At 36.4% G+C, this 14,680-nt stretch overlaps 1 protein-coding gene across 4 annotated transcripts in view; it reads right to left on the bottom strand.

The window, feature by feature from the left end:
• The window catches only part of ZNF438 (zinc finger protein 438), a 51,243-nt gene that overhangs the window by 16,500 nt on the left and 20,063 nt on the right, over positions 1-14,680 (bottom strand). For all 4 annotated transcript variants that reach the window (XM_057376515.1, XM_057376516.1, XM_057376514.1 and 1 more), the window contains exon 4: positions 3,582-3,638. In XM_057376515.1, the coding sequence (XP_057232498.1) occupies positions 3,582-3,609 (28 nt within the window). In that variant the 5' untranslated portion in view covers positions 3,610-3,638. The remainder of the gene's footprint in view (positions 1-3,581; positions 3,639-14,680) is intronic.

The raw sequence follows: 14,680 nt of genomic DNA, 5'->3' as shown, positions 1-14,680 counted from the left end.
GTTCTTCTTTCAGTAGACATATGTAAACAAAGCACTGTTACCAACATTTTCCCATCCCAAGGAATACCCTGAAACCTTTGTCAAACTTTCTCGCTTTCATCATTGCTCAGCTCATCACACAAACCATCTGCATAAATAAAGATGCAAGCATCTGCTGTATGGCAAATGGTCTCAGGGGCAGATGTTTTTATCCTTGCATTCATGTCACTGGCTTGGATACATTATTTGAACAGATGTACACAATCTGAAAGTGTCGTGTCCCACAGTGAAACGTCTCCAACTGCTTTCTATCAAACTACATAAATGCTATTTGCACCTGCATTTATRTTAATGATATAAAGGCAGCAGGGGTTCCAGCAAAGTGAGAGCTGATGCTAAGAAGCACATTTACAAGACTAATGGAAGTTTGAGATCTCCCAGCACCAAATACTGATACAAAATGTACAGAACCACACTTGACCTATGATTTTAAAAAAATCAAACATACTCAAAGAGCAAAACTATTACTTTAGCATGTGATATGCTTTTCCAATGTATATTTTAAAAGAACAGAAACTATTAGACAAATAAACCAGGATAGACTTCTTATATTTGCAAAGTATTTGTACCAGACACAATTCTTTCATGTTAGTCATTTAACAAAAACATTCTATAAATCTGATAATGCCAACAGTATTTCAGTTCAGTAAGGCATTATGCTATTGTATGTGTAATGGAGCATTATAAAAAATAACAATACTTGCTCAACAGTAAATATTTAACATGACTGTGAATGGTAGAATATAATGCTTCAATGATTGTTRTCATATGATGTCATATCAATGAAATGATAATTTAGTAATTCTGAGGAAAAAATAAAATCTGACAAGTTAGATACTTATCATTATTCAGAAAARTGCATGTGTTTGAACATGGTGTTACAATTGCTTGCTACATAAAAGAAAGTCACCCTTTTTATAAAATATTTTAAACTGAGAAAAATACAGATGTCTTGAAGGAGTACAGATTAAATTACAGAACACCTGCTATTACATGACAAATGGCAGTAGTGAAGGGTTTAGCTGYCACTCAAAGAACTTGCACTAATCATTACTTCCAACACTTAACTGAGAAATAACAAGCACACTCAGAGTACAGAAACACTGACACTTGCCGCACTGAATGTAACTGATGGATAGCTTCCATTTCCAATATAATCTATTTTCAAAAGTTTTATTTGGAAAAAATGTACCAACATTAGAATTGTACATAAATCATCATAAATTACTAATACTCTCCATATTTTTGAAGTGCTACATTTAAGAAAAAAGTGGTATTGATATAAAGACAAAAAGGTATCATAATAAAAAATACACTGAGACTAGTATATTTGTAGACTGTCATCATTTCACAGTGATACAGGTCCTGGTCATGATCTAGGGAGGCCTGCAGAAAGATCTCAACAAATGAGAGATCTGAGCAATCACCAATCACATGAAGTTCAACAAGGCAAAGTGCTGGGTTCTGCACATGGGATGGGGCAACCCTGGGTGTACAGACAGGGRAATGAGAGGCTGGAGAGCAGKGCCATGGAAAGGGAGCTGGGGGTTCCTGGTCAATGGCAAGTTGAACATGAGCCAGCAGTGCCCTGGCAGCCAGGAGGGCCTCAAGGACAGCATCRCCASCCGGGCAARGGAGGGGAYTGTCCCGCTCTGCTCTGACCTGGGGCGGCCCGTGTGCAGTTTTGGRCACCACAATGTAGRAAGGATATAAAGCTGTTAGAAACTGTAAAAAGCAGGGCCACACAGTGTAAAGATGCAGAAGGGCCTAGAAAGGAAGCCCCGTGAGGAGCAGCTGAGGTCACTTGGGCTGTTCAGCCTGGAGAAGAGGAGACTGAAGGGAGACCTCACTGCAGTTACCACTTCCTCATGAGAGGAAGAGGAGGGGCAGACACTGATCTCTCCTCTGTGGTGCCCAGAGGCAGGACCTGAGGGAATGGCCTGAAGTTGTGTCAGGGGAGGTTTACGTTGGATATTAGGAAAAGATTTTTGCCCAGAGGGTGTCTGGGCACTGGAACAGGCTCCCCAGGGAAGTGGTCACAGCACCAAGCCTGATGGAATACAAGAAGCACGTGGACAAGGCTCTCAGGCTCGTGGTGTGAGTGGGATGGCACCATGCAGGGCTGGGAGTTGGACTCTGTGATCCTTGTGGGCCCMTTCCAGCTCAGACTATTCTGTGATTCTGTGACTTCTGACATGGAAGCTCCCTTTGAAGTTTACCATTCCCTCTGGGTACAAGCTGATAACAGGATACTGACTGGAATGGATTTTGATTTTGGGGAAAAGAGTAAAAGCCTTCCAAAAAAACCTCAAAACACATGATTAATCAATTTGAACTTTGCAAACAGCTTCACAGTCTRTATTCTCCTACTACGATTCAGAAATGGCTTTAATATAAGACTATAACCAGTGTCAAATTCCTATTACTTAAAGGAAAAAATAAATTAATGCTTCTAAATATTAGAATTGAGTACTTCAGTCATAAGCATAGGAATGTAGAGCACACTCTGGGGTGGACAGCTTTAYCCAGCAGTAAGTACTGTCTTCCTTGAAAGAATAGTCCCAGGAGACACAGAACMCATCAACTAAGATCAATTTGCATGACACGCTTCTGGAACAGCTTCCTCAGAATTATTACAGCATCATAAAAATACTCAGTCTTCACTAAACAGGTAAAGTATAAACTTACATGACAGTAAAAGCTCAAGGCTTCAAATTAAGTAATATATAGCGCTTTTCTCAATTAACGTAAGTACTAACAATGGAAACTTAACTGACAACCAGCAGTGRTTCTGAAAGGTCCATTAGAGCTGATGTCATATCCATCAAACATTCACTCACATTTAAGTATCATTTAAAATGACATTCATGCTAAAAATCATATTYAAACATCAGTATTGTGACACAGATCAAAAGGGAAAGGAAACTGAYATTACAGCTATACATTTAGAAGCATGGGAATACACAAATAGCCTTAACAGAGGGAAAAAAATTCAAGACATTAACCCTACTGAAATCTAAATCAAATGAAAGACAACTTTTGAGGAGACARCAGAGAAGAAAGAATTAAACATAAAAATATTAGTAAGGATGGGAACGCTGGAGAAAAGGCATTTTAAAAAATCTAAGTTAATGTTTATTTTCCTGTCTCTGCTACTTTTGTAGCATAATTTGCAGATAGATTTGACCCCATTTAATATGGGGGTCAAATAAAGCAAGGATTTTCAAATATATGAGGATTTAAAAAGAATTTTAATAAAAACTGAAAACTTAATTCTGCTGAATCAAACAAGAAGCAGATTTATGCATTTCAAGTTTCAACTACAGGTGTTAACAGTAATTAGCAATGCCCTAAAGAAGAAAACTGTTTTAGCTATTGAAATTGTTTAAAGTGATAAATGCTGCAGTAGTGCTTTTTTTTTTCAAATCATACTACACCAGAATACCAGACACAAGTAATACAGTGATCAAAGATGAGATTTCTTCCACATTTTAMATCACAAGCATCTAATTTCTAAAAGAAGTATAGAAAACATACTATACCTGCAGAAACTGTTAACGGATTCTGCATTATGCYCTTTAACAGTTACGACAATGTTCCTAGAAAGAAATACAGATACTTAGAAGCTCTGATAATTTTTTTTAGAAACTAACAAAAAATGAACAGGATAATGGCAATAGTTTCCAGACTTGTATTTCAGAATGGATCCCAGTATGTCCACAGCTCTCACGAAAACAACACCAGAGTTTTAAACCAAGGGCTTCTTTGGACCCCTATATGTRCTCTCCATATTTCAACACTGTGTACTACTAACTTAGGCTTGTTGTAATTAAATATCCCTCTTAAAGCCAGGAAAGAGGATAGTCATGAATCCCAATGTGACAAGGCAGTCTGAAGAATCATAGAGAAGGTTCCCTTCAAACACATGGACCTGTCGGAGAGGATCCAGAGGAGAGTCTCCACRCTGATCACAGGGCTGAAGCACCTCTTTATGAAGACAGGCCAAGAGAGCTGGGGCTGATCAGCCTGGATAAGAGAAGGATCCAGGGAGACTGTAAAGCACCTTGCAGTACCTAAAGGCAGCCCACAGGAAAGCTGGAGAGGACTTTTTACAAGGGTGTGTACCGATACGACATGGGGTAATGGCTTTAAACTGAAAGAGGATAGGTTTASATTAGATACTAGGAAGAAATTCTTTACTGTGAGGGTGGTGAGGCACTGGAACAGTATTCCCAGGGAAGCTGTGAATGCCCCATCCCTGGAAGCYTACAAGGCCAGGTTGGATACAGCTTTGAGCAACCTGGTCTAGTGGAAGGTTCCCTGCCTATGGTGGGGCAGTAGAAACTAGGTGGCCCTTAAGACCCCTTCCAACCCCAACCCTTCTGYGATTCTGTGTGATTGCATGGAYCCCAYATAACTGTCTGACCAGCAGAATCTTCCATGGATGCTAAAGGAAGGAACTAGCTTGCTCTTGTGAACCAAACCTTACACTACCATCTCTTCTGAGAGAATCTTATGTAACCAATATGCCAAACATGCACTCAAGACCCATCTTCTGAGCACATGAAGGACCAAAGACTAGTTATGAAGGACCAAAGACTAGTTTTTGTTAAATACAGAAATACATAGGACAAATACTGATGCAATTACCTAACAAAATAAGCCTGGAATACATTTCTTTACTATCATGCAATCGACTCTCAAAAAGCAATGGTGAGGTTTTGGGAAGGAGATGGTTCTGCAGGTAGAGGTAAATTAAAAAAGAGGCAAAACAATTCAATTTTCAAGCTCAACACCAAAACAAAAACGAACATTCAGTGTGGCTGCTGTGAGGAGACCTGTCACGCAGCAAACAGGGGAGGCTTTTTGGTACCTGAATCTTCTGTGCTGAGCCATACRTAACAAGCAGCTCTGGTACATTATCTCTGGCAGAGGTTTGCTGATGCCCATCAGCAGAGCCCTGACTGCCTCAAAGAGCCTCTGTCCGTGGTGCTTAAGCAGCCAACCCCCCGAGCTGTCAGAGCCAGCACACAAACACACATCGGTTCATCTCAATGCAGTTTGACATCGTGGGAGCAYACAGACAACTCCCTCATCACATACAAGAACTGAACAGACCACATCAATGTAATTTCAGAATGGTGAGACTTCTAGAAATCAGCGTGGGTTTTCAACTTCTCAGTCACTCACACTGTAAGACATCCATCTTTAAGGTCTTATTGATTCAATAACAGCTTTTCAGAGAATGAGAATCAGAAGCTTTTCTTCCCCCTTAGTATTTCCAGCACCTCAAAACAGACTGAAGCATTTAAAGCAACACATATTCTTGYAAAAGCAATTAGAGAAATTATGTTTAAATAAAGATTTCCAAAATTACTATTCCAAAGTCACATTTTTTATGTTTGTGCGGCCTTTCCCTGTGTATGGGAGCATTAAATCTATAATTAAGATTTAATCTATAGCTATCTTCCATCTATAGCTACAAACTACTTTTAGAATTATAAGAAACCAGGCTTCAGGATACAGATCAACAATTCTTACAATACCATGTGGAAAYAGAAACTCCAGACAGTCTTCCAATGTTCTTCCCAGACATATTCACAAACCCTAACACTACAACACAAAACTGGGTCATATAAATCCAAACATTTTGTAGAGGCATCTCTGATTTGAATTCAACTTGAGCTGCCATAAGATAATGGTATTAACCTAGAAAATCCAGTGCTAATTTGACAGACAAGTACATTAATCACCTGCTCTTAATAATACTAATAATAAATTTTAGAGTATAGTCTCTCCAATCAATATTAATAATTTCCTTTATCAATTCATTAATAGTTTTTTCTTTGTTTTTGTTATATGAAATAACCTTTCACCACACTTTATGYTTGGAGATACATAATCAAGTAAYGTCCCTTTTTGGAAAAACTGAATAKCTCAAGATTCTGAAATCAGGACAAAATCTTCTTAACATCCCTTCAACTTTCTCTATCCATCGTTATGTGCATGGCAGTGTTAAAGCATGATTTCTTTGAATATATACACAGCTTACAAAACAAACCATAAACATTGTGCAAACTTGTCCTGTCTGTAATTTTCAAATACATCAACAGTGATACTGTCTTTTTGATCTTTTCTCTGACAGTTTCTGACACTTTTCTGCTAGGGTGTAATAACATGTTTAACAAATACTTACTATCTACACACATTTTATGCATGTCCCAAACAAAAAACACAGTCTTATCAAGAAGTTTTGTACTGTGCACAGATTCAAACTTCTAGAATTTGAAAGCTATAATATCCATATATATACATATATATTTATATATTTTATGTATAAATTTAAAAGTCAAACAACTTACGCCTGCCCTGAGCAGGTTTTATTGGTTTTTTTTCATTTCACTATAAAACTGGCTTGGTAGGGCTACTTCCCATAAAAAAAGATGCTGATGTTCAAAAAACCCCTAAGGTGAGAACTAAAATTACTAATTAAATTTTGCACTTCTTTTACACTCTTACATCCAGAAAAAAATTTAGGCTGCTCACCAACTAATAATTCAGTATGTTCTKATGTTTTTATTTAATACTGAGGAGACAAATGTTCTTTCACTTTTCCCWGGTTATACTTGAGTCCAATACTGGMTTTTTCCATATACTGGAGATKATATGGATTATTTCTATCTGGTAGTATCATAAATTATTCTCCACCTGAGAGCTAAATTTTAAAATTCTATATAAACTTAAAATTTGTTTTGCTCAGTTTATAACTCTACCATAAGACACTAAATAAAATCATTCAAGTCACAGTACTCCGGAACTCAAATTAGTTCTCTAGAAATCTGCTGCTGACTACTCAGAGATGAAAAGAAATCTATTACAAGAATTTCAGCTGAAGTGGAGTTGAAGTTGGACAGAATTAGAAAGTAAAATCTCTCTTAATGCCATAAAATATGCTCTATCATGCCTGTACTGTTCCTTATGTTACCACAGAATGAAAGGATAAATTTCATTATCCCTAAGAGGTAAAAATATCAAGTAGACTGGAAAAAAAWCCTATACTGTAACTTGGTCTTTAACAACCAAAGGAAGCAAGCATATACATGTAATAATTTAAAAGCAATTTTCACAGAAAGATACCCACAGGTCTTTTATATGAAACAGGTGTCCTGATAGACACACTGAATATGAATATCAGTTGAACCCAATTAACCTAATTTGATGCTTGTCCATACTAAGACATTTATCTTAGATGTTACACAAAATCCTTYAGGATATTACAGAGAAAGCGATAAATAGGCTGTAAAGGTTATGACATTAATTTTACTGTCATCCTCATGCTTAAGCAGACATCAAAACTAAAAACCTCGTCCTCTGGGAAGGAAGAACTATCTGAAAGTAATTATAGGACTTATTATCATAACAGTATTAAACTAGACCACTATGACCCTAACCAAATTTATTTTTGGTACCTTTTGTTAAAAGAACAAAGCTTCTCAATGACGACTGAACCTACTAATGCAGTGAACATTAGTTCAGGTACTGGAAGAAAGCATTAAATCAAATCTTGTAATTTCATATTAAGCTTAATTATGAATTTTAATTTAAAACTAAGCATGTAAAGAAGTGTTAGTCAAATGCTATGTAATTTAATTTCAGAAGGAAAACATCCAACTAAAAAGAAAAATTAAATACTTAGTACAGTTTAGAAAAGACATTCTTTTGACAGAAGCCCATGAAATGCCCATTTGTATTTCAAAAGCAATTTTATTCACTTCATTTTTTCACACCTGTTCTTTCTCATATGGTGCCATCTTGTAAATGAGTGTCATGCAAACATTACTTCCCATAATTTAGAAACTTTTCAACTGAAACCAAGTTCCCCAAGAAGCCTGAATATATTGAATTAGCATAGCTTCCAGGAAAGTTGGCAAAACCTTTTGTTATATAAAGGCCAAGTTACACTTGAAATAAAAGATTAAAACGCTGAAGCTTTGCAAATACAGAGAGGAAGATAAAAATGACAGACACAATGAYTGACTAGTGTAACACACAAAAGCATTTGTTCAAGCAAGTATATTTGCCAAAAGCCTGCAGAGCTTGGCTACTTTATAAAAATCAAGCACAAGGCATAAAGCCAATTTGTTTAAAAAATAAAAGCCCCTCCAAAATCCTAAACCCCAATAACTAAGCAATAGCTGATTTGCATTTCTGAAAACCTGCAAAGATATTCTGCATCTCACTAGTCACATCTTCAGTCTCAAATGTCTGTATTGTTCAACATTTTCTATTTTACATCGTATTTTCACACCAGGATTTCATCCTACATCACTAGATCCTTGTCTTCCTATTTTATATCCAAAGAATAGTCATGTAATCACAAACAACAGTGTGTGAAATTGCTCACTGCTAATGTTTCCATACTTAGATAATTCATCACGGAGAAATGTGTGTCCATGGCAGAATTCTTTTGGCTGAGCCCATTAGATGACTTCAGCAGAACCACAAAAAGAAACAGAACAGCACAAACCCAGCAGAACCCGAAACCCAGGCTATTTTTAAACTTTTGGTCATCCTGTGAGATGGACCAGTCTGAGCACATTTCCTGAACTTCAAGCCTTACATGCACTGAATGCCACAGTGGCAATCCTGGACAAAAATGCTTCCCTTCATCCTCTGCTGGGTGATGTGGGGAATGGTTGGCTGGCAAGCCTACGCTCTGCCCATCTGTCAGAGTGGAACTGTGCCTACACGACAGGTTCTATGCCACTTTCAGTAACATGTTGCTGAGAATAAAAGCTTATTTATGAAACAACATAGGGCAACATCAACGTTTGGCTTAAAATAGCAAGCAAATGAAAAGTGATTGCTTTTCTTGAGGAGAGAAGTCTTTTGAAATCAGCTGGAAGGTTTTTCASTTGTATGAATAAAGATTAGCACAARYACTGCAAGAAATGAGGCTGTTCYACACATTTTCTACTATTGTRGACTAACTAGCATACAGTCTCACTAATTAATGTTTTACAACTATAACTATCTCCAAAAGAGCAAATTCAAGGACCTCTGAAAAAATGTATGAAAGCGAAATTTCTCAAAAAGACTGGGAGAAGAGAAGGCTAAAGAAGGTGCAATATTGATTCTTCGTTTTATGAAATGAATGTGTACTAAATAAATCAGACTTCAACAGTTTTTACAACTATAAATAACCCCWACTATTTTCCATTTAAGAAAATAACTCCATTCTGAAAAAAATAAAAGAAGAGCAAGGAACAGMATGGTCACTATTATGCCTAATATTAGACATTCATTGAATGTCAAAAAATAACATCTCTTTTCCAAATTGCTAATTTTAAAAAGATTGTCGTATTATATTTTCCTTAGTAAATCCCTTCTCAGTAGAAGTGYTCTGAATGCCACAAACTGGAGACCCATATAAGTTCCATGTCTGGGATGCACATCTTTGCCATTACTCCCTACTAAAATGCCAAAGTTTCTGATTTAAAAATTTGAAATACAGTCTTGGTTATTATTATAGTGAAWGTAACTGTGAAATAATGAACCAATACAAATTGCTCCATTTTGTTGATGATTCTGAGGACAGCTAGAAACAATAGTTYTGGAAAACAGAGATTTCATTTTTATAACATAACATAAGAAATCTATGCTGTCCACAGTCTTTACAATTGAAAATTAAATTAACTTACTATTTAAAACAAAACAAAAGAAACATAAACATCTACTATTCTCAGTGGGTAATAACTAGTAGTATTCACTTCAAAATTCAAACTGCGCAGTTCCTTCCACTCCTCTTCCTCCCCACCACCAYGTTATCCTGGTTCTTAATTTAGCATTCATTTATTGCTTGGGTCCAAATTGCTTAGAAGCTTTGCTGGGATTCTCAGCAATGCAGTTTCATAAGACACAATCCATGCATTTTACACTTCTGTTGGCAAAAATATGTTACATCATTCATAGTGGAATTGCAGCACACCATTATGGTTTTCAGTTTGTAGTGTCTGATTAAATTGTAAGACTTTYTGACTTTTGTTCATAATTAATTATGGTTTTGATCTAATCAGAGCAGACTATGTATTTTATCTCTTATTGTCTACCTGCTGCCGTACACTAGCTTCCTTTTCAGAGAAACAATTATAACAAACACTAAACAGSAATTTCAGTGTTACAATAAAACTTCACAGAACTAGACAAACATCTACGATTGTGTACACAGCTACTCAGAAAATCATTCAGGTTGGCAGGGACTGCACAAGGTCATCCCATCCAACTTCCCTGCTTAAAACAGGGTCAGCACTGAACTTACAGCTTTGTCCAGATGGGTCTTGAAAACCTCAACAACTGCCTTTCAGAAATCAAACTGYATGTACTAACTGACAGCAACGGGTAGCCTGAAAATGACAGAAAAATTTGGTTWATGTACATAGGACAGATTGTTTCATCCACTCCTGTGGCAATGCTCTTACCACACTTCAGAATTAGCTAAACTTCCCACATTTCATGTTATGCTGATGGATTACAGAAAACTTCAGTGATTAGCAGAAATAAAGATATTTTGTAACAAAYTGCCATATGCCCTTTCTATTTACTTGTTTTTACACTACAGACCATCTTATTTCAAAGAGCAGAAAGAGGTTAACATACATAGGTACCAACCAAAATAATTAAGGAGGACTAAAGGAAAGACTAAAAAAAAACAATTAGTTGTATTTTACTTGGGTTTTATCTTCCTCAACTTTAACACTTGAAGAATAAGCTCTTACTAGTAGTGTAACAACTTCCACTGAAAGCTTTAGGATTCTGTGCATTATCAATTTTAGACTACAGAAAGAACCAATCCAGGTCTGCAATGCTGAAAGGAGAGCAAGTTCTGTCTAATTTGGAGATACTTGATAACTCAAAATGTAGTAACACATACAAAAAAAAATTATTTTAATCTGTCAGATAACACAGCCCTAAAAATTCCATTAATAATTCAAGGATTAAGAGCTACATTCACCTGCACAATTTGACTGATTTAAGTTTGAAATGTGATGCTAAATTCTTCACAAAATCACAGATGGCACTTAAATTTTGTAGAGACTAAACAAGAAACAATGAATCACTTCTTCTATTTTGACTGAAATATTTTGGGTTGCTTCAACACTAACCTGAATCCCTTTGATAGAACTTCCTGTGTCATTCAGGAAGGATTTTGTAATGGGTTTCATTATTTTCATATAGTCCAGGTACGCTGTTAACGGTCTTCTTAGAAGATAAAACAACCACCAACAAAAAGCAAAAAAACCCACTCCAAGCTTTGCAAGGTGAATTGCTTTTGCAATAAAATAATGCAATTATTTCTGACTAAAATAATGCAATTATTTCTGACTAAAATAATGCAATTATTTCTGACTAAAATAATGCAATTATTTCTGACTTTACTGCTGCAAACGTGAGCACAGTACTCAATTTTGCCATGGTACCAAATAAAAGCATCATCTACAGCTGTTGCTATAAGAATTTCCATTACAAGTTTCTTAAAAGGTCAAGAAAGCGGCATTGTGACATTCATAAAGTTTGTGCAGCAATATCCTCTATACTTTATAAAATTCAGTGTATGTTTTGTAACTTCAGAGCATTATATTCACAGATCCAAGTAAAATAAGCATTCAAGAACTAAAAAAAAAAAAATTAAATTAATATTAAAATCAAAGTTGCTTACTATCATGATGACTGTGCCAGATCAAGCAATAAATGAGCACAGCCAAGATGGGATGTATTTCCAAGATGTTAAAATTCAAATTGCCTACTAACTAATGACTACCTTTTAAAAATCCTCCTCAAAAAGGCTCACCTGTAACTCACACAGAACTTTTAAGACAGAAGTCACAGAAATTAAGAAAAATTGTATTAGCGCTAAAAAAACTAACACTGCCCCATGCCTAAGACCATTTAAAGCAAACTAAATTCTAAGGCCTAATTCCTCTCAAACATTAGAAGCTCTTAATTTGAATTATATTGTGAAATATTTAGTTACTTATGTTGAGGGAAAAAGCCAGTTTTCTTCAGCTGAACTCAAAATAACTTCTTAGTTCTGCTGAAGTAGATTGAGCATGTGTAACCATTGTGAGGCACAGCTGGTCCTTGCAGATAGCCCTGTAGTAAAAAATAGTCCAGGTAAAGAATCAGATGTTTTACTAAGAACTGCTTCCACTGTTTAGGAGCTACACTGGTTCTGCCTCCAAACTCTGCCTCTAATCTRCTAGCCCAAACTCTTTCAGGGCTAACAATCAGGTTTTTCTGGATAGCTGAGYGTACAGTACACTTCAAGAACATATATACTTTTAAAACCAGAGATGTAAATACAATAGTTGAATATTTTTTTAACAACACTGAACATAACAAACATTGTCCAGCCATGAATTGTACCTTGTGTTTCCCAAACGTGATCCTACTCACCAGAAAGGAATATGTATTTAACAAATCACACCTTTTTTCACACCTAAAAAACCTATGAAAAATCTAATGACTAGCATAAGCAACTTCAGTCTTATCCGACTTGCACCTTTACTGCCTCCCAAGCATGTAATAAACTGTTCTACATTGGAAGAATCATCAAACAGTAAGCTTACAAATTAGAACACAATCTCACTGAAGCACCCTCATAAAACGCAGAGTTCCAAATTTAATGCAAAATTAAAAGGTCACATCTTACATAATTTCTGTCACGGTGGGTGCCTTAAGTGTTAAAGAATGCTGTGTAAATTTTATACTCATAGATAAAGAATTCCCAACACACAAGCAATGCACTCAAAAATTATCTTGCATAATTAAGGGCACTTCAACATTCACAGCTGAAGATGGGAATTACAGCTTTGGAACCCTCATGAGAGCTGCAGCCAGGGCAGTGAGAGCCCAGCTGAGCACCAAGCACAGGCAGCAGAGGCAGCCCAGACTAATTCACACAGACCCCAGCAGAGAAGTTCAGCTGTTCACCCGCATTCTTTGCTCGGTCACATCCCTCTCATTTTCTGGGAAAGGACTGTCACCACTTTGATGGATTCTCCTGCATGGAATGCCCAAGTTCCCTGCTTGGGAGCTCCCAGAGATCTGACCCAACTGAAAAAGCAACTGCTGAGCCAAAGTGACTAATGTGCCATGTGTTTTAAGAACRATCGGAACATAATTTTCTAGTCAATCTGATATAAACACATTTTTAATGCAAATAGTAGAATTTAAATAGACACAAATATTCCAAAGGCTTATCTAGTTTTGGCAACACACTTTTTTGATTAAAATCAAGAAGCACATAAAATATCAGCTATTGYTCAAACTGGAACACCATTCCTAGACAATATACAGGACAACATTTACAAGACAAATCACATTTTATATTTTTTTTTAAATTATTCTTTTCTTTGAAGTCTATTACTGTCTCTCAGCACTACGTTACTGATGAACCATACCTATTAAAAAAACTTTCACACAGTTAAAATTACRAAAAAGAATAAATCAAAATCTAAACTGTCCTAATTTACTGCCTTCACTCACTTAGCTTGGGTTGTTCTCATTGTGCAAATAGTCCTTGCCAAAATAATTTTCATTTTTGTAACCACCACCCTGTTTGTTGTTTAAAAAATGTTAAAGGCACAGAGCTTCAAAGACTATCGGACATTTTTAATGAAGTGTCCTTAAAACACGTTCACGGAGAAAAAATGTGAAATAAACATGTCAAAATTATTCCTGGATGCTGTCCAGCAACCAGCTGTGGTGTGCAGTCTATGCTAACCCTGGGAACATTCCTCTTTCTCTATGGGCCTCCAGCTTTGTCTTCTGTTCCTACAGATATTTGTATTCCAAATGCATTCAGTTAAATCTCAAACTAAGCAAGACCAAACTGAATTAGTACTTCAAGARGAAAACAATTAAGCTTGACCAAGCTTTTAAAACAACTAAGTTTTTTTTGGTCTGACACACAGTACCTTTTCATTAATATACCATAAAAACCATGCTGTAGGACACCTACACAGTTTGAGTCATGTCAGGCCTGCAAATTCTAACACTGAAGTTCTGCTCACTTAGGGCAATTAAATACCCAAACATCTCTTTTTTGAATAACAGGACTAATTTTTATTTTACATCAGAATCCAAACCTTGCTAGTCATGTTCAGCMTCTGCAGATTACAGCAGTTTTAATTATTTAAGACATTGCTCAAACATGCACATGCAGAGTTAAGAAAGGTGAAGGTCACAAAAGAAAGGCTAAGGAAAAGATGGGGCTAAGGCTTAGCAGAGAAGGTGAAAGAAGCCATGGAAAAGGCTGRGGCACTGACATAATGTTAACAACAGTAGATTAGATGCAATCGTAGAAACCCATAAGATCAGACGGATGCATTCAGTAGTGCTGAGAGCTGATCAGTGTCACTGCAAGGATGCACTCAATCTTATCTTTTAAAAGTCATGGCATCAAGGGAGATTCCCAAAGACTGGAAAATGGCCTATAGCCATCCTCAAGAAAGGTAAGAGAGAGGATGTGGGGAACTACAGACCAGTCAGCCTAATCTCAGTTTACAGAAAGGAGTAAACCCATGCAGCAGTACAGTATAAGGTCTGACTTGCCCATTCTCATCAGCATTAATTATGCAAT

Source organism: Malurus melanocephalus, unplaced genomic scaffold, assembly GCF_030028575.1.
Source record: "Malurus melanocephalus ecotype Western Australia unplaced genomic scaffold, MMel_1.1 scaffold_280, whole genome shotgun sequence".
Lineage (NCBI taxonomy): Eukaryota > Metazoa > Chordata > Aves > Passeriformes > Maluridae > Malurus > Malurus melanocephalus.
Note: the sequence above shows the minus strand (reverse complement) of the source record. Positions and strands in the feature narration are given on the sequence as shown.